A 24,393-nucleotide genomic window follows, 5' to 3' on the forward strand; every position below is an offset into this window, starting at 1 on the left:
TTAGTTAGATCAGTTTTCAGCCTTCAAATAAAAGGACTTCCATGGCACTTAAATTGTTTCTTTGACCTGGGTGGCCTTATTACGATGGGAATTCAGGAATGTAGCCTTTGGTTTCCATGACCATGCAACTGAGACATTCATGAACCTTACTTGACACGTTTTTTCCAAAAGGTTCTTGATTGGTGACTTGCCCAAGGTCCGAATGGGGGCAGTTGCAATCAAGAGACATGGGATAAAAATATGTACATGCCACCTGCTTAGCTGCTGACTGCTGTCTTTAGTTCAACGGCATGAAGACATTGACTTATTACAGTGCATGTTTCTGTTGTTGTCTTAGCGTGTAAAGAGCATCTGCGCTTCAAAGCCTGGAGCTTAGATGGACTGTGTCATGAAACCTAAAGATATTCTTCCTGTTGCATTCTGGAAAGCTCCATCTTGTTCTGTTGTTGGTGCAAGGCTTGTAGAAATTAATGAATGAAATCTGGCGTATTTAATGCAGCATGTCTGTTTTGTAGACGTGATGTTCTTATATATCTGTTAATGTACTTTTCAGACTCTGCAGAGATTGTGGATCGGCGAGATACCAAAGCAGGGCCAGAGTATTATGTGCATTATCTTGATCGTAAAGTTCTCACCTCAGTGCACTTGCTGAAGTATAAATAGAAGATGCTATCTAAAAGTTGCATATGTTGATTTGGGCCACCTCTGAATTTGAACATGTGGATCGAGTTCCATGTTGAAATGTCCTTGAAGGCTTCTCCTTATCTACACTTTAAGTGGAATTTTAAGTGACAAATGAATGCTCATTTTGTGATTCTGATATGAATTAATCTAGTAGAAATCTCAATAACTGATTCAAAGGAATGGGTAAATTTTTCTTTCTATTTGATGATTTATATTGTCAAAGCAACCCGTTGTTCTTGAAAAAAATAAAGTCGGAAAGTCTTCTCTTTCTTAAGTGTGGCCTTTCTTGTTGGACATAATCATCTTTTGCCAACATCTCACTGTTGCCTCTCTGTGCTATTCTGATCTGCTGTCAAAGAAATATGGAACATTAATCATCTTTTACAAATTATATTTCAGAAGTCTTTAAAGTGTCAGAGAGTCTCACCAGCTTAGAGGCCTTTCTTGTCGGACAGAATCCTCTTTTGCCAACATCTCGCTGTTGCCTCTCTGTGCTATTCTGATCTTCTGTCAAAGAAATATGGAGCATTAATCATCTTTTACAAATTATATTTCAGAAATCTTTAAAGTGTCAGAGAGTCTCACTTTCTTGAGTGTGGCCTTTCTTGTCGGACAGAATCATCTTTTGCCAACATCTCACTGTTGCCTCTCTGTGCTATTCTGATCTGCTGTCAAACATTAATCATCTTTTACAAATTATATTTCAGAAGTTTTTAAAGTGTCAGAGAGTCTCACTAGCTTAGAATGTTGACTCTGATACCATGTTGGAAAACACACCTAAAAGCACATGTCCAAAGCTCAGACACCATGTCCGGATAGCAATGACCTTGCATCAATCACCGACTGGTATCAGAGTTAGCGTTCTAAGCTAGTGAGACTCTCCAACACTTCAAAGACTAATGAAATATAATTTATAAAAGATTAGAGCTCAGACACCCTGTCCAGATACCAATGACCTTGCATCAATCACAAACTATGAAAACAAATCATCTAAAGCAGAAGATATGCCAGGATACTACCACCACTTTATCTCTTTATATGGCCCCCAAGTCAACCACATGGTTGACCAAAGAAGTCGACTCATAGAGCTGACCTGACCTACAAGGCTCATACCAGGGCTAAGTGCTAACAAACGCCCCTCCATGGTATGGCTGAAGTATCTTGTAAATATCTCAGGAATACCTGGAAACTACATCATGGTTGCACATATTCGTCCCAGGGGGATATAGCAACCTATGATATGTACAGAGTGATCCCTCACGTAACAAAAGGAGCCAAGTGTAAAGCTTGTGGAAATGCCTCAAACTTGGGCTGTGGTAAAGCTTTCGCGAAAAGATCTGTCAAGTTGTTTTCGGTGGGAACATAGGACAACTGGATGTCTCCACCAGACGGTCGCTCTCGAACATAGTGATAGTGGACTTCAATATGCTTTGTACATGCGTGAAACATTGGGTTTCTAGCAACCGCCAAAGCACTCTGGTTGTCGGTGTAGATTGTAGTAGAGTCGGGCTGAATGATATCAAGATTTGCGAGTAACTTGCGAAGCCAAACGCACTCTACTGTAGCTGTGAAAGCTGCTCTGTACTTAGCCTCACAACTGGATGTGGCAATTGTAGGTTGCTTCTTGCTTTGACGACATTTTAGTTTTCAGCCAGATTGAGGAAGAGCATAAGGATCACCTTGCTAATACAACCGGAACTGATCGTGGGAAATAAACAGCTATGGATTCACGTCAACGACTGAATTAAAACTGTCCACAGCCCTCCCTTCTCTAAAGCTCTCTCTCTCTCTCTCTCTCTCTGGACAAACACTAGGGCCCAGGACAAATTGTCGGGCTGGACCCCCCCGAAGGTCTTTATTACTTTCAGAAAAACTATTACAAAAGTTCAGCAGGAAGCTGTCTCGTAAGTCTCTCCTCTCATACGTGAAAAGAATTCTCTCTCTTACAAGAGCTTCAAGCCCCATTCAAATTGGCAACATGCCACTTGTCTAAAATCTAGACTAACTCTTATTACAAGCCACTTAGGGCCATTCTGGAGTCTTCAAGGCTCTCGGTCACACGAACCGCTTCCTAGGTGCTTGTCAGGCTCCCATTTCGCTTAGGAAAAATAATCCTTCCTAGTACCTGCAACAATTAATTAAAGCGCACCACCAGGGTACCCATTAATTGTTAGCGCTTTGCATGCAAATAACACACTGTGGACTAATCCTAGTCACGGTGGGCGTCCCCACTGAACACATGTGCACATCTAAACAAATATATATATAAATAAATAAATATATATATTTTCTCTGGTTGACCGAGGTCAACACTCTTGATTATAATTAAAGAGCTTTGACCAAGAGTCAAGGCGCCTTAATTATAGCCAAGTCTCTCCAACCGAGGTTGGCACATCTTGGTTAACCGAGGTTAACCCCTCTTGGCGCGTGCCAAGTCTTGTTGACCGAAGTCAACATTCTCTGACCGCAATCAGGTTTACTTGACTGGAGTCAAGTATCTTTGATCGTAGTCAATCCTTTGACCATTAAAATGACTCTTTGACTGTAATTAACACATATAGAACTCTTTAATTAAGATCAAATAAATGGTCAACTGTACTTTGACTTAGGATATTTACATTGTGGTGACATCCCCTCGGCTTCTATTCAGTTGACCTCAACTGAAAAGCTTCCTTGTAAACATCCAAAAGGTGTGGATGATCGGATAACATGTCTTCGTCCATCCACTTGGCATCTAATGCCGTATAATTCTTGAATTTTACAAGATACCTGTAAAATTCCTTACCCTGAGGGCCTTTACGTACAGTATGGTACACAATTTGCTCTGGCTGAAGGACTTCCTCCAGCTCATCCACTTCTGGTGGATCCTCTGATACTGGTTCTGTAGGCTCTGGTCCTTGAAACTTCTTTAGAAGACTCACATGGAATGCATTGTGAATCCTCCAATGCTCTGGCAATGCTAATCTGTATGCAACCTGATTTATTCTTTCTGTAACCCTGAAAGGGCCATAGTATCTGGGAGATAACTTTGCATACACTTTCTGTTTGCCTTTAAACTTGCGGAGCCTAGCTTTTTCAAACTTTAAAAGTACCCAGTCCCCTTCCTTGAGATCCAACTGTCTCCTATGTTTATCTGCAGCTCTTTTATGTTTCTCTTGAGACCTTTCAATTGCTGTCCGGACTTGGCTGTAAGCTGTCTGGAGGTCTCTTACAAACTGATCAGCTGCAAATATTTCATCTTTAGTCCTCAATATAGGTGGCAAAATCACCTTCCCATATATGACTTCAAAAGGGGCTTTCCCTGTAGAGCTATGTACTGTATTATTGTAAGCAAACTCTACTAACGGTAGGTACTTTTCCCAATCTGAACTTTGGTCACCCACGTAGCATTTCAGCATATCCAAAATGGTAGAATTTGCTACTTCACTTTGACCATCTGTCTGGGGATGGAAAGAAGAAGAAAAATTCAGATTCGTCCCCATGTTATCAAATAAAGCTCTCCAGAATAGACTGGTCATTCTGGGGTCTCGATCACTAACAATGGACTTAGGCATACCATGATGTTTAAAGATCTGTGCCATAAACAACTTAGCCATATGATCTGCCTTTATGGTTTTGCGAACCGGAAGGAAATGAGCTTGCTTGCTGAATCTGTCTATGATAGTCCAAATCCCGTCATTCCCTGACTTTGATCTTGGCAAATCAAAAATAAAGTCCATTGTAATATTTTCCCATGGTGCCTGAGGCACGGGAAGAGGCATAAGTAGGCCAGGTGCCTTGTGTCTATCATATTTCATTTTCTGACACGTAAGGCATTCAGTAACAAACTGATGTATATCTTTGCGCATTCCTGGCCAAAAGAAATACCTTTCTAGTGCTAGAGTTGTTGCTGTAATTCCTCTGTGTCCAGCATAGGGAGGTGCATGGCATTCCCCCAGAATCTTTTTCCTCATCTCCTGGGTGATGCATAGGCAATCATCTTTCATTAAATACCCATCTTTCAGGGAATAGTGACTGGTAGATTGTCCTTCTTGCATCTGCTGTAAAATTTCACCAAAATCAGAATCATGAGCATATTGTTCCCTCATACCTTCCAGGTCCTGATGATAAGCAATAGTCACATTATTGACCTGGGGTCTTCGGGACAAGGCATCTGCCACTCTGTTCCGAATTCCTGGAGTATGGACAATCTGAAAATGATACATTGACAGCATGTTTGCCCATTTCATATGCTTTTCTGAAAGCTTGGTCTGAGTCAAAAAGTATTTCAGACTTTGGTGATCTGTTTTGACAGTAAAATCTGCACCCAAAAGATAGTGTTTCCATGTATGGATAGCATGAATTACAGCCAATAACTCTTTCTCATAGATTCCTAAATATCTTTCCGCATCCCGAAGTCGTCTGCTTTCATAGGCTACTACATGACCATTCTGATGCAATGCAGCCCCAACACATTCTCCACAAGCATCGCAATCCACATCAAAAGACTGATACAGATCCGGAACTACCAGAATAGGCTCTGTAGTCAACTTTTCCTTGAGTGTATTGAATGCTTTCTTCTGTGATAATCCCCATGTGAAGGCTGCATTTTTCTTAGTGAGGTCATGTAATGGAGCTGCGATATCAGCAAAATGTCTGATAAACCTCCTGTAGTAAGAACACAAGCCTAAAAAGCTTCGAACTTCATGCACAGTTTTCAGCTCTGGCCATTCCTGAATGGCACGGATCTTCGCTGGATCCATTTGTATGCCGTTCTTGGATATTATATGCCCCAGATAGTGGATTTCTTCCAGGAAGAATTCACTTTTCTTGCTGTTTGCATAGAGCTGATGATTTCTCAGCTCTTGAAACACTATAGCAAGATGTTCTCTATGGTCTTCCTCTGTCTTAGAAAAAACTAAGATATCGTCAAAGAAAGTACCCGTAAAATGCCTGTACTTTCGGAAGATGCGATCCATCATTCTATTGAATGTGGCTGGAGCATTTGTCAACCCAAAAGGCATCACTAAGTATTCATACAACCCAAATGTTGTGCGGAATGCTGTCTTATGCACATCCTGAGGCTGTATCCTCACTTGGTGGTAGCCACTCTTCAAGTCTATCCTGCTGAAAACTGAAGCTCCATTTAACTGATCCAAGACATCATCAATACGCGGAATAGGGAATCTATTCTTGATGGTCATTTTGTTCAGTGCGCGATAATCAACACACATACGGAATGAACCATCTTTCTTCTGTACTAACAGTACAGGGGAACAAAAAGGAGACGAGCTGGGCTGAATCAAGCCTTTGGACAGCAAGTCCTGTACTTGAGCCATAATCTCCTCTCTCTGAGTCGCACTGACTCTGTAAGGGGGTCTGTTTGGTGGCTCACTACCAGGCATTAACTCTATCTGATGATCTTCTGGTCTCTCTGGGGGTAACTCCCCTGGCAAAACATCAGAAAAGCAATCTTTAAAGTTTACCAAAAACTGAAACTTATCTTTGTCTGCATCATTCATTTCAGCATGCATATCAGTCTCTTTTTCTTTTACAAAAACCATGTACGCAGAAATTGCAGACTTTATTGCTTTACTGCATGAAACATCAGATACAATGGGGATAGTGTCCCCTTTATTCCTGGCAATTACACGCTGATTTTTCCCCCTATGTACAAATTCCAGCACTCTTTCAGGAAGAGTCAACTTCACTGCCTTGCGGTGAAACCAAGTTATCCCCAAAACTACATCATAATGTTTCAGTGGAGAAATAAAGAAGTCTTCCTGATCCACATAACTTTGAACATGTAGACGGAGTTTCCCTATCAAGGGAGTAACTGGCACAGGGTTCCCACAAAACATTTGATCGGCATCCAAAGCCCTGCCTAACTCTTCCGTCTTTATTCCCAGCCCTAGGGCTAGATCCTCTGATATGAAATTATCAGTAGCCCCTGGATCAAATAAAATTAGCGCTTGCTGGTCTCTCACTTTGCCCCATGATAGCAGCAATTCTCGTTCTTCTGGGTTCAAAGCATGACCCAGTATATCAGGAATACCCCCGCCATTGGCTTTTGCGGTCCTCGTGGCTTCTCTGCCTCTTTTCCCTTCGATGATGAAGGCTTTTCTGGGCACTGGGCAGCCACATGCCCCTCTTTACCGCACCTGAAGCATTTCCCATCTCTACGGAATTCCGCTATCTGTTCAGGGGTAAAAGTAGATTTGCCTTTATAGGTCTTTGAGAACTGAGTACCCCTTGGCTTCTGAGGCTGAAACCCTTTCTTTTCAGCCTTAGGGGACTCTTTCTTTTCTGATTTTATAAAATCAGATTTCTTTTTATCAGCACGTCCTGCATGCAAGGATGGCACTGTAGATGGATCTTGTAGCGGTACAAGACTCGCTACTGAGGCTGAATGCATAAGATCTTGAATATTCTTTGCCCCCAAAGCACTCACTACTGCCTGAATTCTTGGAGTGAGACCTGCTCTGTACTTCCTCATCTGGGTACCTTTGGAGATCTTTTTGAACGGTGCAACCTGCAAATAAGCATCCCAAAACTTTTGGTTGTACCCATCCACTGTATCTCCTGCATCCATGTGCAAGCTGTCCCAGTCTTGAAGAACATGGTCTCTGAACTGTTTAGGCATGAACTGCTGGTAGAAGGCTTTCTTGAAGCCCTTCCACTTTCTTGGGGCTGACCCATCTGTAGTCAGTGCACTCCACCATGCACTAGCCGTTGCTGTTAAGTGTAAGCTGACCATTCTTAATTTGGAGGATTCTGAAAATTTCTCTGTACCAAATGCAGCATCAAACTGTCTGATAAACTGCAATGCTTTGTCTGTATGACCATACTGTCCATTGTAGGTCATAAACTTGACCGATTTTCCTCCCTCTTTAAATTCCCTAGTCGCTTTGGAAGACTTTCTCTTCCCAGACTTCTCGTGTTTCCTTCTTTTCCTGGATGGTTTATCTGATAAGGAAGAAGAAGACACAGAAGTCGAACTCGAGGTAGACGGTGATGGACTAGGAGATCGGTGACGATGCCTCGATTTCTTTTTACTATGGGACCGTCTCCTATGAGATCTATGAGATCTCTCTCTCTCAGACTGTACACAGGAGTGTGCCTCTGGCATTGGCACGTCATATACTGGATTAGGCATAGTCTCTGCTGGAAACAAATGCTGAGCTCTGGGATCCCTTTTAAGATTTTCCAGCTCTTGTATACGAGTGCGTACCATTTGTTCAAATTCTTGTTGAGTTTGTGGCACATTCCTCTGTCTTGGATGCACATCCCTATCTTGAGAATCCCACTGGATAGGTGATTGATCCATATTCTGAGATCTGCAGATTTTCTCACACTGTGCAAGTAATTAATGCACACTACCTTTGCTTTTCCAACAGAAAAGGTACCTCAACAAGAGGTGTTTTGCATTCACAATCTATGCCAGTACGGGCTATCAGTTCAAGGCATGTACCCACACAGTGGCCAAAGCATCATCAACTATGTTGCCCTTTTTCTGGCTGCTGCAGATGGCTTCAAAAGGCATCTGTTTTTTCCCTCTTTTTACTGTTCAAAGGCATGCATTCTCCTTTTTCTGCAAATCTCTGTTTTCTCTGCTTTTCTCTGGTTTTCTGCTACTTTTCTGACAGTAAAAGCCTGACAGGCAAGAGAAAATTGATAGCCAAAACTGTCTCTGCAACTGTCTCTTTTTTTTTTTTTTTTTTTTGTGAAAACAGTAACCAGATGAGTAACTACTGGTTACTTTAACCGACTGTCTGGTTCTGGTCTGGTTAGTCTGCAACTAGACTAACTGGACTGGTTACACCAACCAAACTGGTCTGGTTAGGCCAGCTTAACTGAACCAAAGTTGAACTAACTGGATACTGGTTCAACTAACCAGAGTTAACTGACTGCGGTTGACTTAACCAGGGTTTCACTAACCACGGGTCAACCAACCAGGGTTTAACTTTACCAGGATTAACTTAACCACTGGTCTGCCAGGCTGGCTGCCACGTGTCAGTGCCATGTCAGCATCTGAGCTGTCTGCCACCTGTGCTGCGCCACGTCAGAAATGCACACGTCTGCCACGTCACCTGCCACGTGTCAGATTACACACGTGCCACATCAGCACCTTGCAAGACCTCTGCCACGTGTGCTGCGCCACGTGTCCCGCGCCACGTCAGCTGCTGACTACCACATCAGCCTAAGGTTCTAGACCTTGGCTGGTAATTATCATCCGGCGTCTCGCGTCGCCCCTGTGGAGGTTTACGTGGCCATCAGATCAGAGAAGGTGCCAAAACGTTAAGGCGACGGTCGAAACCCCCCCCCCCCTGCTTCACGTCGGAACCTGTTCTTTCGCTGCGTGTAGACCCGCTGCTTTGCACATTCGCTACACTTTGTTAGCCATTGCGGATTACACCGGCAGCTTGACGCACAACAATAGGGGCTCCAAACAATGAACAAGGTTTTCTTCTCGCAACGTGAGCTCCAAATCAAGTCCCGTCACTTATGCTTACTGCGTGAACAGAATCTCTGCGTCAATCTTTCCATCAACGGAGCTGCTTCCTTCCCGTTCCTTTCATTAGCGCCTAGCTCTGGACCATCTCAAATCCTTACGCTCTTCACGCCTTATCTACCCGATCGTCAAAGCTTGAAAAAGCCTCGAAAACAGGGCTCTGATACCAATACAACCGGAACTGATCGTGGGAAATAAACAGCTATGGATTCACGTCAACGACTGAATTAAAACTGTCCACAGCCCTCCCTTCTCTAAAGCTCTCTCTCTCTCTCTCTCTGGACAAACACTAGGGCCCAGGACAAATTGTCGGGCTGGACCCCCCCGAAGGTCTTTATTACTTTCAGAAAAACTATTACAAAAGTTCAGCAGGAAGCTGTCTCGTAAGTCTCTCCTCTCATACGTGAAAAGAATTCTCTCTCTTACAAGAGCTTCAAGCCCCATTCAAATTGGCAACATGCCACTTGTCTAAAATCTAGACTAACTCTTATTACAAGCCACTTAGGGCCATTCTGGAGTCTTCAAGGCTCTCGGTCACACGAACCGCTTCCTAGGTGCTTGTCAGGCTCCCATTTCGCTTAGGAAAAATAATCCTTCCTAGTACCTGCAACAATTAATTAAAGCGCACCACCAGGGTACCCATTAATTGTTAGCGCTTTGCATGCAAATAACACACTGTGGACTAATCCTAGTCACGGTGGGCGTCCCCACTGAACACATGTGCACATCTAAACAAATATATATATAAATAAATATATATATATATTTTCTCTGGTTGACCGAGGTCAACACTCTTGATTATAATTAAAGAGCTTTGACCAAGAGTCAAGGCGCCTTAATTATAGCCAAGTCTCTCCAACCGAGGTTGGCACATCTTGGTTAACCGAGGTTAACCCCTCTTAGCGCGTGCCAAGTCTTGTTGACCGAAGTCAACATTCTCTGACCGCAATCAGGTTTACTTGACTGGAGTCAAGTATCTTTGATCGTAGTCAATCCTTTGACCATTAAAATGACTCTTTGACCGTAATTAACACATATAGAACTCTTTAATTAAGATCAAATAAATGGTCAACTGTACTTTGACTTAGGATATTTACATTGTGGTGACAGCTAAGGTGATGGAGCTTCTAAGGAAGGATCGATTGTTCCTAAATACCAAGAAGAGTGAGTTCTTCAAGACAGAAATAGAGTATTTGGGACACATTGTGTCTATTGAGGGAATTCGGGTTGACCCTAAAAATGTCAAGGCCATAATTAAATGGCTAATACCCAAAAATATACATGAGTTGAGATCCTTCCTAGGGATGTGTAGTTATATCGCATATTCATTAAGAATTTTGCACGTCTTGCTTCTCCACTTACAGATTTGTTGAAGAAGCTTTCCTTGTATGAGTGGGGAGAGGAGCTTAAGAGAACATTGGTCACTGCACCAGTGTTAACACTTCCGGACATGGACAAAGAGTTCTTTGTTGTATGTACGGATGCGAGTGGTACGTCGATTAGGGCAGTGTTGATGCAAGGAGGGCATCCCATTGCTTATGAGAGTAGGAAACTTCAAGAGCTGAATTGAAATATATCACGTATGAGAAGGAGTTATTGGCAATCATTCATGCTTTGAAGTTATGGAAGCATTATCTATACGGTTCTGCTTTCAAGATTAAGACTGACTATCAAAGTATCAAGCACTTGTTTTCTCAACCCATTGTTTCTTCAAGGCAAATCAAATGGGCGGAATATATTCAATCCTTTGGGCAACCAAATATTGAATATCAGCTAGGATAGGATAATTTAGTAGCTGATGCTTTGAGTAGACGGCCCCAAGTTAATCACATTTTTGTGATTAAGGAGAAATTATTAGGAGCGATGGTTGAAGCTTATCCTTTAGATCGCTGAAATTTATGGGAAGATTCAGCGTAATGAGATCGGGGGTTTAGAGGCTTATTCCATCGTGGATGGATACTTATTGTTGGAACGTGCCATATGTGTACCCAAAACATCTCCGTATCTAGTCATGAGTGAGTTACATGCGAGTCCATATCCTGGACATAGAGGCATTAGAGGGACCATTGACAATATTGAGAGGTACGTCCATTGGCCTAAACTTTGCAAAGAAGTTTCAACCTTTGTTCAACAATGTGACGTATATCAGTGCATTAAATCTGACACAAGTAAGACTGCTGGTCTTTTGCAGCCTTTACCTATTCCCTCTGAAAGGTGGGAACACATTATAATGGATTTTGTATCAGGTTTCCCCAAGGTTGGTCAGTTTGAGTAGATTTTCACTGTTATAGATAGGCTGAGTAAACAGGCCCGTGTAAAAAAGAGTTGTTTGCTCCTGAAACAACATGGTTATTCATTAGGGAAATCTTTAGGTTACATGGGTTACCAAAATCTATTGTATCCGATAATGATGGCGGTTTCATTAGCAACTTTTGGACAGCCCTATTAGAGAATCTTGGGACCAAACTGAAATTTACTACAGCCTTCCATCCTCAAGGAGATGGACAAAGTGAGAATGCCATATTTACTTACTTTGAGCTTATGTCCATGACCAACCTAGAATGTGGCTAGAGTTCTTACCCATGTTAGAGTTTGCTTATAATAACACTGTACATACTTCCACTAAGAAAGCCCCATTTGAAATTATGTAAGGGCAATGTTTACCCACTCCAATAACACACTTGGGGGAGTGAATTTTTGATGTTGACCAGTTTGCTGAGGATATGTCACAGGTTATTGAGCAGGTAAAAGAACATATTAAGAAGGCCTAGGTTCAACAATCCAAGGCAGCCAATAGAAAAAGAAAAGAAGTTTATTACAAGGAGGATGATTGGGTTTTACTGAAGATTGATAAAAGAAGAATCAAGTCAGTGAGAGGAAGTACAAAACATGTCAAGTTAGCACCGAAGTTTTATGGTCCATTTCAGATTTCAGCAGCTTTATATCCGGAAGAAGGATCCAGAGCGTATGAGCTGAAATTACCAGCCCACTGGCCTATGAAGAATATCTTTCATGTGAGCAATTTGAAGAGATACCATGGCGATACTTCTGCGTTTTTGGTCGAGAAGAAACTGAACTTGAAGATGGGACTGAAGTTCTTACTCTGGAACAGATTGTGTACCATAAAGAGAAGAGTACTTGTGGAAAGAAGAGAGATGTATTTACTGAAGTTAAAAAACCAGCCAGCTAGTGATGCACAATGGATGGAAGATGAGTTCTTTACAGATTTTCCACAGATACTCGTAGATTATAAAGAGGCGATGCAATTGCAGAAGTAACAAGAGAAAGTGCACGTAAGAGGAGGAGACAAGAAATAAATTATAAGAGGACTTTTGCTCATTCAAGCAGGAGGGAGTGTCATGACGAGAAATGATTATTTAGTTAATTAATAGTCATTAGAACCTTATTTTTGTTAGGTGCCAATTTGATGGTGCGGTTATATGTTTGTATTTATGATCGATCAAGCGGTGTAAATAGTACCATAAAACTATGTAACATTGGCCAATGGTTAGTAATAAAGATGTGCACACACATGTCTAGGTCCTAGGGGCAATAGGAAAGGGAAGGGTGCATTGAATGGTAGGTGCATGGGTCATAGGATAAGGGTGGAAGATGGAACTTGAGTGATCTCAAGGGACATTAATGAAAGGGTATCACCCTTTCATTGTGAATCTCACGTAGCATTCTCTCTCTGAAGGTTTCACTTCTGATTTTTTGTAATAGATTGATTAATCTTCTAAAGTGTATCAAATTGAGTTAAGTCACCTTGAAATTGTCATCCTTACTTAACCTCTTCATCGTCCTTAATTTTATTTTATGCTGGCTTCACAATCCTCCCTCCCCCTTCCCTGCCTCCCCCTCCCGACTTGTCCCTCCCCACCTTCTCTCTCCCTTCTACCCGCCTGCCTCCTCTCTCTCTCTCTCTCTGCCATGCAACGCCTAGCAGCTCCTCGCCATGCTGCTCCTGCTCCCCGCATTGTTGCTCCTGCTTCTCGCCTCTCAACCCCTAGCCCCACCTCCCTAGTCTAGCCTGTCGCGCCATCTCCTATAGCCCCGCCTCTCAACCCCTAGCCTCTCCTAGCCTCTTCGCCTCAGCCCCTAGCCCCGCCCCGAGCCCCTAGCCTCGCCTCCCTAGCCCAGCCTGTTGCACCACCTCCTATAGTCCACGCCTACCTACCTCCCGCCTACCACAACAGCTTAGCAGCTGCTCTACCTACACAATACAACTCAGCAAAGGCCTGATGGCCTGTCATGGCTTGCACCAAGGCCAATAAAGGCCCCCGAATGGCACGCAGGTCCCCCGGCTTGTGACAGAGCATAGAAGCCCCCCCGAACTGAACCCAGAGGTCAAGAAGGTGCCCTAGGCCCCTCGTGAGCTGCTGTCTCCACTCCATCAGCAAACTGCAAAAGAAACTCAGAGATCAGGGCAAAAAAGACCAGCAAATCAAGTGTCAAAACATGATGACACGGAGCTATGTTAAGGCTCTCGAAAGTGCAATGCAAGTGTACATGGCAGGATCACCCCCCAAGAATACCTCCGAGATATTGACCCACCTCAGTAAAATTTGCTTGGCCTTGATCAAAAAGGTTGATAGCTTCGAGACCACTAATATGGCATTGATGGCAGAAAAGACACATATTGACAAGACCCTAAATGAAATCAAGAAGCAAGGGGGGCGTATGCAAGAAGAATGGCGGAAGGAGAAAGGGAAGAAGGACAAATGGAAAAAGGAGAAGGAGACATGGGAAGATGAGAAGGTCAACCTCAAGGACAAAATGCAGGCCATGGGGACAGAATTACAACAATTGAGGGATATGCAGAGGATACCAGAAGGTACATGCAAGGCAATGGAAGAGATGAGAGCCGAGAATGAGATGCTTAAGAAGGAGATGGCAGCGCTACCGACGACCATACAAGGGAAGCATGCTGAGTTCACACAGCAAATCACTAAAGGTAACACAGATATACTAGAATGGAAGAATGTGGTTAAGAAGGGTGCAGCAGCCCCCAAGAAAGAGATCGTCTCTGAAGCCTTAGAGGAAGAGAAAAGGAGGAGCAGCAAGGCCTTGAATGTCCTGGTCAGAGGCCTAACAGTTGGAGACACCCCTATGTCCAATGCCAAGACCTTGTTTACCAAAATGGGAGTCAACCTTACATGCGAGACAGCGTGGAGGGTTGGTAAAGTTGAAGCTCCAACAAGACCACTTCTAATGAAACTTCGAACAGCTATGGACAGGTCCACTCTCATGAGCATGAGGGCAACCTTGAAAGGGACCAGAAGATATTTGGATGATGATCTCACGCTGTTGCAGCAGGAGCATCGGAGAGAAGGCATGATACGGGTTATGGCAGCAAGAGATGCAGGGAAATGGGCTGCCTACAGGGATGGCAAAGTGATTATTTGAGAAAGAGTTGAAGGAGGTGACAAGGGAGAAGGGGAGAAGGAAGAGGGTGAACTATGACGGTGTCAGAGCCGAGAGAAGAGTGCACAAAACAAGCCGAGTATGGTTGTATGGAACTGTAATGATACACTTTGGTCCGACCAGGTGGCTTCTTGGAGACATACACAAGCAGAGACATCATCTTCTACACTGAGACACATGAGAGCCCAGAGAGAGAGCTGCCCACAGTGACAGGGTGTTGAGAGTTCATGCTCAACATCATGTGATCATGTGTGCATAGCACCATCACGTGATCATATGTGCATAGCACTAACCTTATAGAGCGCTATAAAGGAAAGGGTTAGATCCCTTAACCCTAACCCTAAAAGGGTTTGTATATATTCTATTTTTTCAACTAAATCTAGTGTACAGTTAGTCATTTGTGGTGTGCTCTCTAGCTGTGCCCTCTCTCCTCATCTCCACTCTTCTCCTCTCCCCTCTTCATATTTTGTCATGGTATCAGAGCTCCCTTGCCTTGCGCTGAGGCATTGCGATCTGTATGAGAGAGTGTGATTGATTGAGAGATCGGGAGATCAAGTGTTCTCTTCCGTTGAGAGAACTTCTGCTTTATTGTGAGAAAGTTCCGTTCATGAGAGAGGAATTTTTGTCCATTCATTTTCTTGAGAGTTCTTCCTTCCGTGAAAGAAAGAAAGATCTAGATTGAAAGAGATAGGGAGAGTCCTTAGAGTGTTCATTCGGTTGACAGCCGTGAGAAGGAACTATGACCTTTAAGTGAAGGACTGCACTGCCACGACCTCCATCGCGTGCACCTTTAGCCAACGATCAGCTCCAACAGTCGTTGTAAGACGTGCAGCCCGGCTCTCTCCATTCGGCCCGGATCTTGCATACAAGTCTCTAAGGCCAAAGCCCACCTCTAAGGAAGCTTTCACAGCGCTCCTACACACCATCTACTGCGAGCTCCTTCTCGGACTCCTTCTCGGACGTCTCGTCCGGCAACGAGCTCCTTGACTCTCCAGCGAATGATCACCAACATCGGCGCTAGCGACTCCAACTGCTTCACGTCCAAAGCCTCAGCACTCGATTGCGGATCTATAGCCATAGCCTACGGGCCTTAATGTCTATGGGCTCTTGGCTCCTACCAGCGCCTCCAAACGGCTTTCAGAAGTTCCCAAGCTTCGAAGAGCTTCTATAGCGGCTCCACGCCTTCACCAACTCTCGCTCCACGGCTCAACGAACTCTGCAGCCTCCTACGGGAAGGCTGCGCCAGCTCTAAGGCCATCGCGATGAGCCTCTTCTACAACTGCTAAGCCTTCCCTCCGGACTGTAGCATCAGCTAGCGGTCCTGAGCTCCAAGCGTGTTTCAACGAGTCGCAGCAAAGGCGAGCCATAGCATAGCGCCATCAACGTCTCATTGCAGAGCTCCAACGAAGAAGACGGAATCTTTGAGATTCCGTCAGAATCTCAAAAGATTTCGATCGTCCTCGTTACGACATGTGGCAGTTACCTTGGTCACCTTATCCTCAGGGTCACCACACCCCAGGGCTTGGTCAAGGACCAGCCACGTGGCGGACCTTATCTGCCACGTCACCCCTGTCAGCTCACAGGCCACGTCAGCAATCCACGTCATCAGTGTCACGTCATTCTGCCACATCATCAAGACACGTCATCTTGCCACGTCAACAATCCACGTCATCAGTGCCACGTAGGCAAGCCACGTCATCTTGCCATGTCATCAGGACACGTCATCAGTGCCACGTCAGCATTGCCACATCATCTGTTGACATCATCATTTGTGCCACCTTAGCTATCCAATCAGCACTACTCTGCCGGCACACACAGAGCTTCACAGGCACTTCATGTGACCACTCTTGCTACCTTAGCACAGGGCTTCATTGGCACACCTCTTGCTAGGCACAGTGACACATCATCATTGAGCACATTTGCACTCCTTTTGTCCCTCCACCTAGATCAAGACATATCTCTTGATCCAGGAAGAATTTGAGGGCGCTCCAAAAAGAAAAGTCGCTCGTTTTTTCGTGCTCTACGCGCTCGTCACATCATGCGCACATTTCGGTGCAAGTTACACTCACATTTCAGCCTCATCGACAAAACCACTTCCTTCACGCACATTTGCCTCTACATCGACGCATCTGACTCAGCACTTAAAAAGAACAAAAGAAAATGAATTATTTGCTGTTCTTTCATCGATCGACGGTTGGTTTAGATCTAGATCAGAGTAGACTAGATCGCCATAGAGGGAACGCTTTGAATTTCCCCAAGTTGCCAATCTAAGCCATGCCCGAAATTCTCGACTAGTACCTACTCGGAGTCAGTCCATACGCTCACATACGGTTTCACATCATTACATTATCTGAAACCTTACGTTCATCAGTTCAATGAGCAGACTTCAGAGAGTACAGAGGCATTGCAGATTGATTCAGTGGGCAAATAGCATTTGATTTCACACACACATGCCACCATTGTAAAGCCTATTCGGCTATCTCACGGCATCCTGCACATCATTTCAGCCTTGTAAAGCCTCTTGGCTATTCCCGGCATCATTGCCACTTGTAATACAGATCAAATTTTATATACTGCAGTTCTATCTTCACCGACGGTTCAGAGATTTCACTTGGCATAGTCAGTGTATTTGCAGTTGATTCATACAGAGATTTTCACGACACTTGAGTATATTTCTTGCACCATGTCCACTAGCAACCTCAATCTGGAGGCATCTGCTAAGTTAGACAACTCCAATTACAGTACATGGAAATACCGAATGGAGACCATTCTTGTGCTTCAGGACAAATGGGAGTATGTCGATGGGTCTACACCTAGACCATTGGACGATCCAGCTACCAGTAGCTCTACTCCATCTATTGTCACAGCACCAGCAACGGGATCTACATCGGGATCTACATCTACACAAACAGTTTTCGCACTAGTAGCAGATCCCGCCATTGCTCGAGCTCAGGCAGAATGGGATAAGAAAGACAAGTATGCCTATCACCTGATCAAGCAGAATGTGTAAGATGTCATGCTAGGACAACTCAACACAGTCAAGACATCAAGAGAAGCATGGGATATGTTTGCAGCTCTCTACGAGTACAGGAACACATCCAGGATTCTTACCTTGAGAAACTAGATCAACCAGAGTTTTCGCACTAGCAGTGAAACCGGTCATGCTTATGTACTCCGCATAAAAGACTACAACAATCAACTTGCAGTAGCAGGAGAGACTATGAACCCTACAGAAATGGTTCAAGTAATCCTGAATGGACTAGGAGAGGGATACGAGAATCTAGTCCAGAGTATTGCCATCCAACGGCAAATTCCAACACTGGAAGAACTTCAATCAATCCTACTTGGTGAAGAACTCAGGACTCAAGCCATTCAAGCACGTAAAGGTCATTCTAATGATCAAGCATTCATAGCTTCAGACAGAAGCAGAGGCAAAGGCAAAGGCAGAGGCAGAGGTAGATCATACCAGAAAAGTGGTCATCATCAACAAAATCAAAGTCAGAATTAGCATCAGCATCATCATCATCATCATCATCATCATCCTCAGCAACATCAGAATCAGCAAAGAGAAAATCATTCCAATCGAGGAAGATTTCAAGGACGAGGGAATGCATCCACCAATGTGTCAAACATTCAGTGCAACTACTGTCACAAGTTTGGACGCTATGAAAGAGATTGCCGCAAGAAGCAGTACGACCAAGGCGGTCAATCCAGCAGCAATCGAGGGAATTCTCGAGGCAGAGGAAATCATCGTGGTAGACATTCTAGTCACAGTCATTTTGCAAATGAACATGGAACTATGTTTCTTGCGAGTGAGGAATTGCATCAGACTGATACAGTGTATCTAGACACTGATTTCAATCCCAAAGAGGATTTTAGCTATCAAGTCGAGCAAGTGGAACAGGATCCTTGGTACATCGACAGCGGTGTATCATCTCATATGACAAATCATCAGGAATGGTTCATAGAAATGAAGCCATTAGAAGGACAAAAAAATGTCATCTACACAGTAGACAATACACCGAATCCAGTTCAAGGGACAGGTGTTATTCCTATGAACAATTTCACTGGTACAAAAGGATTAGTCAAAGATGTGCTCTATGTTCCGAAGCTCAACAAGAACCTTTTGTCAGTGGGTCAAATGACGGAACACAATTACAAAGTCATCTTCGACGGTGATGAATGCACTATCAGAGACAAATCCAAAAGATGTCAGCTAGTAGCAAAAGGTGTCAAGGAAGGACGCTTATACAGAATGCTAGCTACAGTACCAGATAAGCATGCCATGTGAGCTCAACTGCAACAGATGCCACTATCTGCAAAATGGTACAAGAGATATGGTCATGTCAACTTCAAGTACTTGTTAGATCTCAGGAATTAGAATATGGCGATTGGGATTCCGAAGCTACAGTTTCTTGGAAAAGTTTGTGAAGCATGTTGCTTCGGCAAACAAAAAGTGAACCAACTTTGTCAGAAGTACCTCTCGTGCACGAGATATTCTTGATTTGATACATACAGATGTATGAGGTTATGCCCAGATCCGTAGCATCAATGGTTCACTTTATTACTTGACCTTCATCGACAACTACAGCAGATATTGTTGGGTCTACTTTTTGAAAGCGAAATCTGAAGTGTTTTCCAGATTTCAAGAATTCAAAGCCATGGTAGAAGACCAAACAGGTAGAAAGATCAAGGTCATGAGATCAGACAGAGGAGGTGAATACATGTCTTCAGTATTCATGAACTTTTATAGAAGTCACGGCATTGGAATACAATTCACATGTGCAGATACTCCTCAGCAGAATGCAAGAGTTGAAAGGAAGAATGGGACTTTAGCAGACAGTGCTAGAGCAATGCTTAGTGAAAAGCATCTTCCAAATCAGTATTGGGCAGAAGCAATAGCTACAGCTAACTATTTGCTTAATCGGCTTCCTACCGAACCGATACAGGGTATGACTCCTACAAGCCAGAATTGCAAACTACTATGAATGAAGAAATGGATGCTTTGTATAAAAATAATACTTGGGATTTATGCGACCTTCCACTAGGAAAGAAGGCCATAGCAAACAAATGGGTATACAAAGTGAAGTACAATCCAGATGGAAGTATTTATAGATACAAAGCCAGATTAGTTGCAAAAGGAAAAATTTTTTTTTTCCATGAAAAAGACTTCTATTAAGTAAGAACAAAAACCCGGGAGAGCAAGCTCAAAGCGGAATACATCATGAAATCATGAGGATAATAAAAAACCCCTCAGAGTGAGATGGAAAGAAACCAAGGCTGAGGCTGAAAGTGCCATCTCAACCCTGTAGATTCAGAGAAGAAAGGAGAATCCTTCTATTCCCTGAAGAAAGAAGCCCTCCTAGCTGAGGCTGCACGGGAGTCCCCCTGCATACCCGTCCATACGGCCATCAGAGTGTGTACGATGTCTGTCCAGATACTAGCCAATGTGTGTGAGAGATGAACCTGAGTACCCTCCATAGCCTCTGTGCATCTGGCTCTCCAGATATGCCAGATATGATCAAGTAGCAAAGATGGATTTCATACGGTTCTTGATATCACTAGCGACACTCAGCAAATGGATTGTGTATCAGCTTGATGTTAAGAATGCATTTCTCAATGGTTATCTATACGAGCAAGTTTACATGCAACAACCAGTAGGTTATGTTGAACTAGGAAAGGAGAATAAGGTTTGCCATCTCAAGAAAAGTCTCTACGGCTTAAAGCAAGCACCCAGAAGTTGGTACAACAAAATTGACAAGTATTTTGCTGATCTGGAATACATGAAGTCCAATGCAGATCATACTCTCTACTACAAAGTTCAAGGGGAAGACATTACTATTGCACTTTTATACGTAGATGATCTGATTGTGACAGGAAGCAAGGATAGCTTCATCAGAAAATTAAAACAAGACTTATCTGCAGAGTTCGATATGAAAGATCTTGGACTTATGCACTATTGTCTTGGAATTGAGTTTTGGAGAGATTCAGATAGCACATTCATGAGTCAGCTCAAGTATGTTGACAGTCTCCTGAAGAAGTTTCATATGGCAGATTGCAAGATTGCAGCCACTCCCATGGAACATAGTTTGAGACTTACTAAAGATTCAAAAAAGCCTATAGTCAATGACAAATACTACAGGTAGCTCATCGGATCTCTTATATATCTGACAATCACACGGCCATATATTTGCTATGCAGTAAGCTCACTAGCACAGTTTATGGCAAATCCAAAACAGTCTCACTGGAATGCAGCCAAAAGAGTATTGAGATACATCAGAGGTACAAGACAGTTTGAGATAGAATATAGAGGAAGTCATCCACCGTTGCATGGATACTGTGACAGTGACTATGCCGGAGATGATGAGACCAGGAGATCGACACAGGGATATGCATTTTTCCTTGGTTAAGTTGCTATATCATGGTTGTCAAACAAACAGTCAATTGTTTCTTTGTCTTCGACTGAAGCTGAATATAGGACACTCACTATAGGTGCATGTGAGGCTATATGGCTCATAAGACTATTGTCAGAAACAGATTACTTTGAGTCAAAGCCAATAACAATATACTGTGATAATCAATCGGCTCAAGCATTGGCAAAAAATCCAGTATATCACTCCAGGACAAAGCACATTGATGTCAGAGAGCACTTCATCAGAGAAAGAGTGTTACTTGGTGACATCACACTGCAGCATTGTGCATATCATCCACATATAAAATCAGCACTAAAAAATCAGATCCACTCCCATGGACATAAAGAGTGGGTTCTGTGGGACTATTCTGAAAACCAAGGGATAGTAAGTGTGCATGAATTTTGGCATACCATGCCCTGGGTGCCTGCTTCAAACCATAAAGGGATTTTCTAAGCCGGCATGCCTTATTTTCAGAATTAACAACCTCAAAGCCAGGAGGTTGTGTGACGTAGACTTCTTCTTGCAGATCCCCATGAAGAAAAGCAGTCTTGATGTCAAGTTGGTGCACTTGCCAATGATGATGGGCTGCAATGGCAATGACACATCTAATGGTAGTAGTCCTGGATGTGGGAGCAAATGTCTCCTCAAAGTCAATGCCTTGTTGTTGAGCATACTCTTTTGCCACAAGACGGGCTTTGTATCGATCTATGCTGCCATCAGATTTCCTTTTTAATTTGTAGACCCATCGCGTTCCAATGGCATGCTTGCCAGGAGGGAGATCTACTAATTCCTTGATGTCATTTTTGGCAATAGATTGTAACTCAGCTTTCATTGCATCCATCCACTCTTTGCTGTCAAAAGCATCTTTATGGCACAGAGGCTCTTCATTGCAAGCTGTAGCAAGGAGTGCAAACTCAAGAAAGTGACCATGCTGTCTATTCCCTGATCTTGTCCGGGTAGCAAAAGGTTGATCTTGTTTGCTGTCCCTCAATGTATCAAGAAGCCATCTGGGAACTCGCAGTATTTGGTTGATATAACCGATACCCTGTGCTCTCCTGGCTATAACCAATAAATATGCATTTGATTGCCTTGTCATCAAGCTTATGTCTTAGCTGAGATGGTACATGAACATATGCAAGAGACCCAAAAACTCTCATGTGTGAAAGTGAAGGCTTTCTGCCTTTCCATGCTTCATAAGGTGTAATAGTCTTCAATGCTCGTGTAGGTGATCTATTCAGCAGATAGTTGGCACACATTACTGCATCAAGCCAAAATTTATTGGGCAAAGACTTGGCCTTAAGCATGCATCTGGCCATCTCCATTGTGGACCTATTTTTCCTTTCAGAAACAGGATTCTGTTGAAAAGTGTAAGGAGTAGTGCATGAGTGAATAATGCCCCGTGAAGATAGAAATGCATCAAACTCCTTTGACATATACTCTCCCCCCCTATCTGTGTTGAGGGTGACAAGCTTGCATCCTGATTCATTCTCAACCATATTCAGCCATGTTTGAAAGCATAAGAAAACTTCAGATTTGGCTTTGAAAGGATATATCCAGCAATATCTTGTGAAATCATCAATGAGAGTCATGAAATACTTGTACCCCCCAATGACATTTGTCCTCATTGGGCCACAGACATCACGGTGTACTAGCTGCAATTTCGTTTGTGAGAGTTTTGGACAATTCTTTTGAAAAGGAAATCGATGCATCTTACCCAAAAGACAACCCTCACACACATGTTTGGAAACTGTGTGAGTCTGAGGTACATCATTTGCCATCTGCTGTGAATGTAGCTTTGCAAGAGCTCTATAATTGAGATGGCCCATTCGACTTTCAGCAAGCTGTGAATCTGAAATAGCCAATGCTTCAATAGAAAGTGCAGCTGAATGATGATCAAGGTGATAAAGCCCTTTTTGCAAAGTGCCAGTGATAACTATGGCATTATCATCACGAAGATCATAAACTAGACATCTGTAGCCATCAAAAATTACTCTGAAACTTGAAGTAGCAATTGTTGAAATTGAAATCAAGTTGACTTCAATGCCAGGCACAAAAAGAACATTTGTCAGAGTGATAGGATGGCTTGAAATGGATGTGAGCTGCACATCTCCAACTCCTTTTACAGTATATGAAGCATTATTAGCACATGTAATAGTCCCCCCTCGAGGTGCATCAGCTAAAGAATGAAACAATTGTCTGCAAGATGTGACATGCTTGGAAGCACCACTATCAAAGTACCAGGATTGAGCATGATTAGCAGTAAAGAATGCATCAACTTTGGAGGGATCAAATGAGCAATGGACAGCCCATGCCCAATCATCCTGAAGAGCATGTGCATGTGAAGCATCTTCTGGCTCATGGGTTTCAATAGCATGAGAGGCATTAATTGTCAATCTTGCTTTCTTTTTCTCTGAAGCAATGCATTTCCTGCATTCTAAAATGTCATGTCCAGGCTTGCGACAATAGTTGCATCTTTTCTTCTTTGACTTGTCTGCTGTATTTTTAGATGCACGGGAGGAATTGCAGCTGCTATGCGCAGATTTGGGCTTGCCCATAGGCTTGGAAGCCTTGCCTCTTCTGCTGTGAAGCAAATGCATGATCAGGAATAATGGCTTGTCTGTTAGCTCTACTTTGCTCTTCCTGCAAAAGCAAAGTAACTAGCTGAGCAAAAGAATAGTGGTCTGGATTACCCATGGCCACTAATCGAAGGGTTGTAGCAAACCCTTGATATGTATCTGGCAGTCCATTCAAAGTGGTACTGACAAGCTGTGAATTTGGCACCACCTCATCAATGTTGGCAAGTTGTTCCATGAGGTCCTTGACCTTTGTCAGGTATGCATCCATAGAGTCACCTTCATTCATGCTGACTTCTTGTAATTGCCTTCTCAGATATGCAACACGTGCTTCATTGCGAATCTGATATAGAGAAGCCAATTTATCCCAAGCATCCTTTGCTGTCCTGCAAGACCGGATGTGTGGAATAATGATTCTCTTGCATAATAAAGCAATACATGAATGTGCATTTGCATCTCTTGCATCCCATCTTGACTGTTCCTGAGTTGGAAGAGCAGCAGCAGGAGTGCTAGAAGAGGAGGCATCAGGAGGAGTACTCCCTGTAGAGGGACCAGCAGTAGAGGCAACCATAGTAGCATTGGCTGGCCTCAGATCAACCCCAGAAAAGATTATTCCACAAGTGCTTTGCAACAAGAATATGTTTCATGAGATAAGACCACATCGGATAGTTGGTGCCATCCAACTTATCATCCTCACGAAGAACGCCAAATAGATCTTGATTGTTCCCAGCCGTAGCAAATGTGATACCTTGAAAGAAACTTGAAAAACCAAAAGCCTCAAGGCTATCATTGCAAAAAGCTGGCTGTC

General features: G+C 43.3%; 1 protein-coding gene across 3 annotated transcripts in view; it reads left to right on the forward strand.

The window, feature by feature from the left end:
* The window catches only part of LOC147892019 (putative MYST-like histone acetyltransferase 1), a 65,494-nt gene that overhangs the window by 14,379 nt on the left and 26,722 nt on the right, over nt 1–24,393 (forward strand). For all 3 annotated transcript variants that reach the window (XR_015542425.1, XM_087388103.1, XM_087388102.1), the window contains exon 3: nt 554–622. Coding sequence is in view for 2 of the 3 variants with exons in the window: in XM_087388103.1 (XP_087244229.1) it covers nt 554–622 (69 nt within the window). In the remaining variant the exon portion in view is untranslated. The remainder of the gene's footprint in view (nt 1–553; nt 623–24,393) is intronic.

Source organism: Dipteris shenzhenensis, chromosome 17 (assembly GCF_047967505.1).
Source record: "Dipteris shenzhenensis isolate YYH24624 ecotype China chromosome 17, Dip_SZ_1.0, whole genome shotgun sequence".
Lineage (NCBI taxonomy): Eukaryota > Viridiplantae > Streptophyta > Polypodiopsida > Gleicheniales > Dipteridaceae > Dipteris > Dipteris shenzhenensis.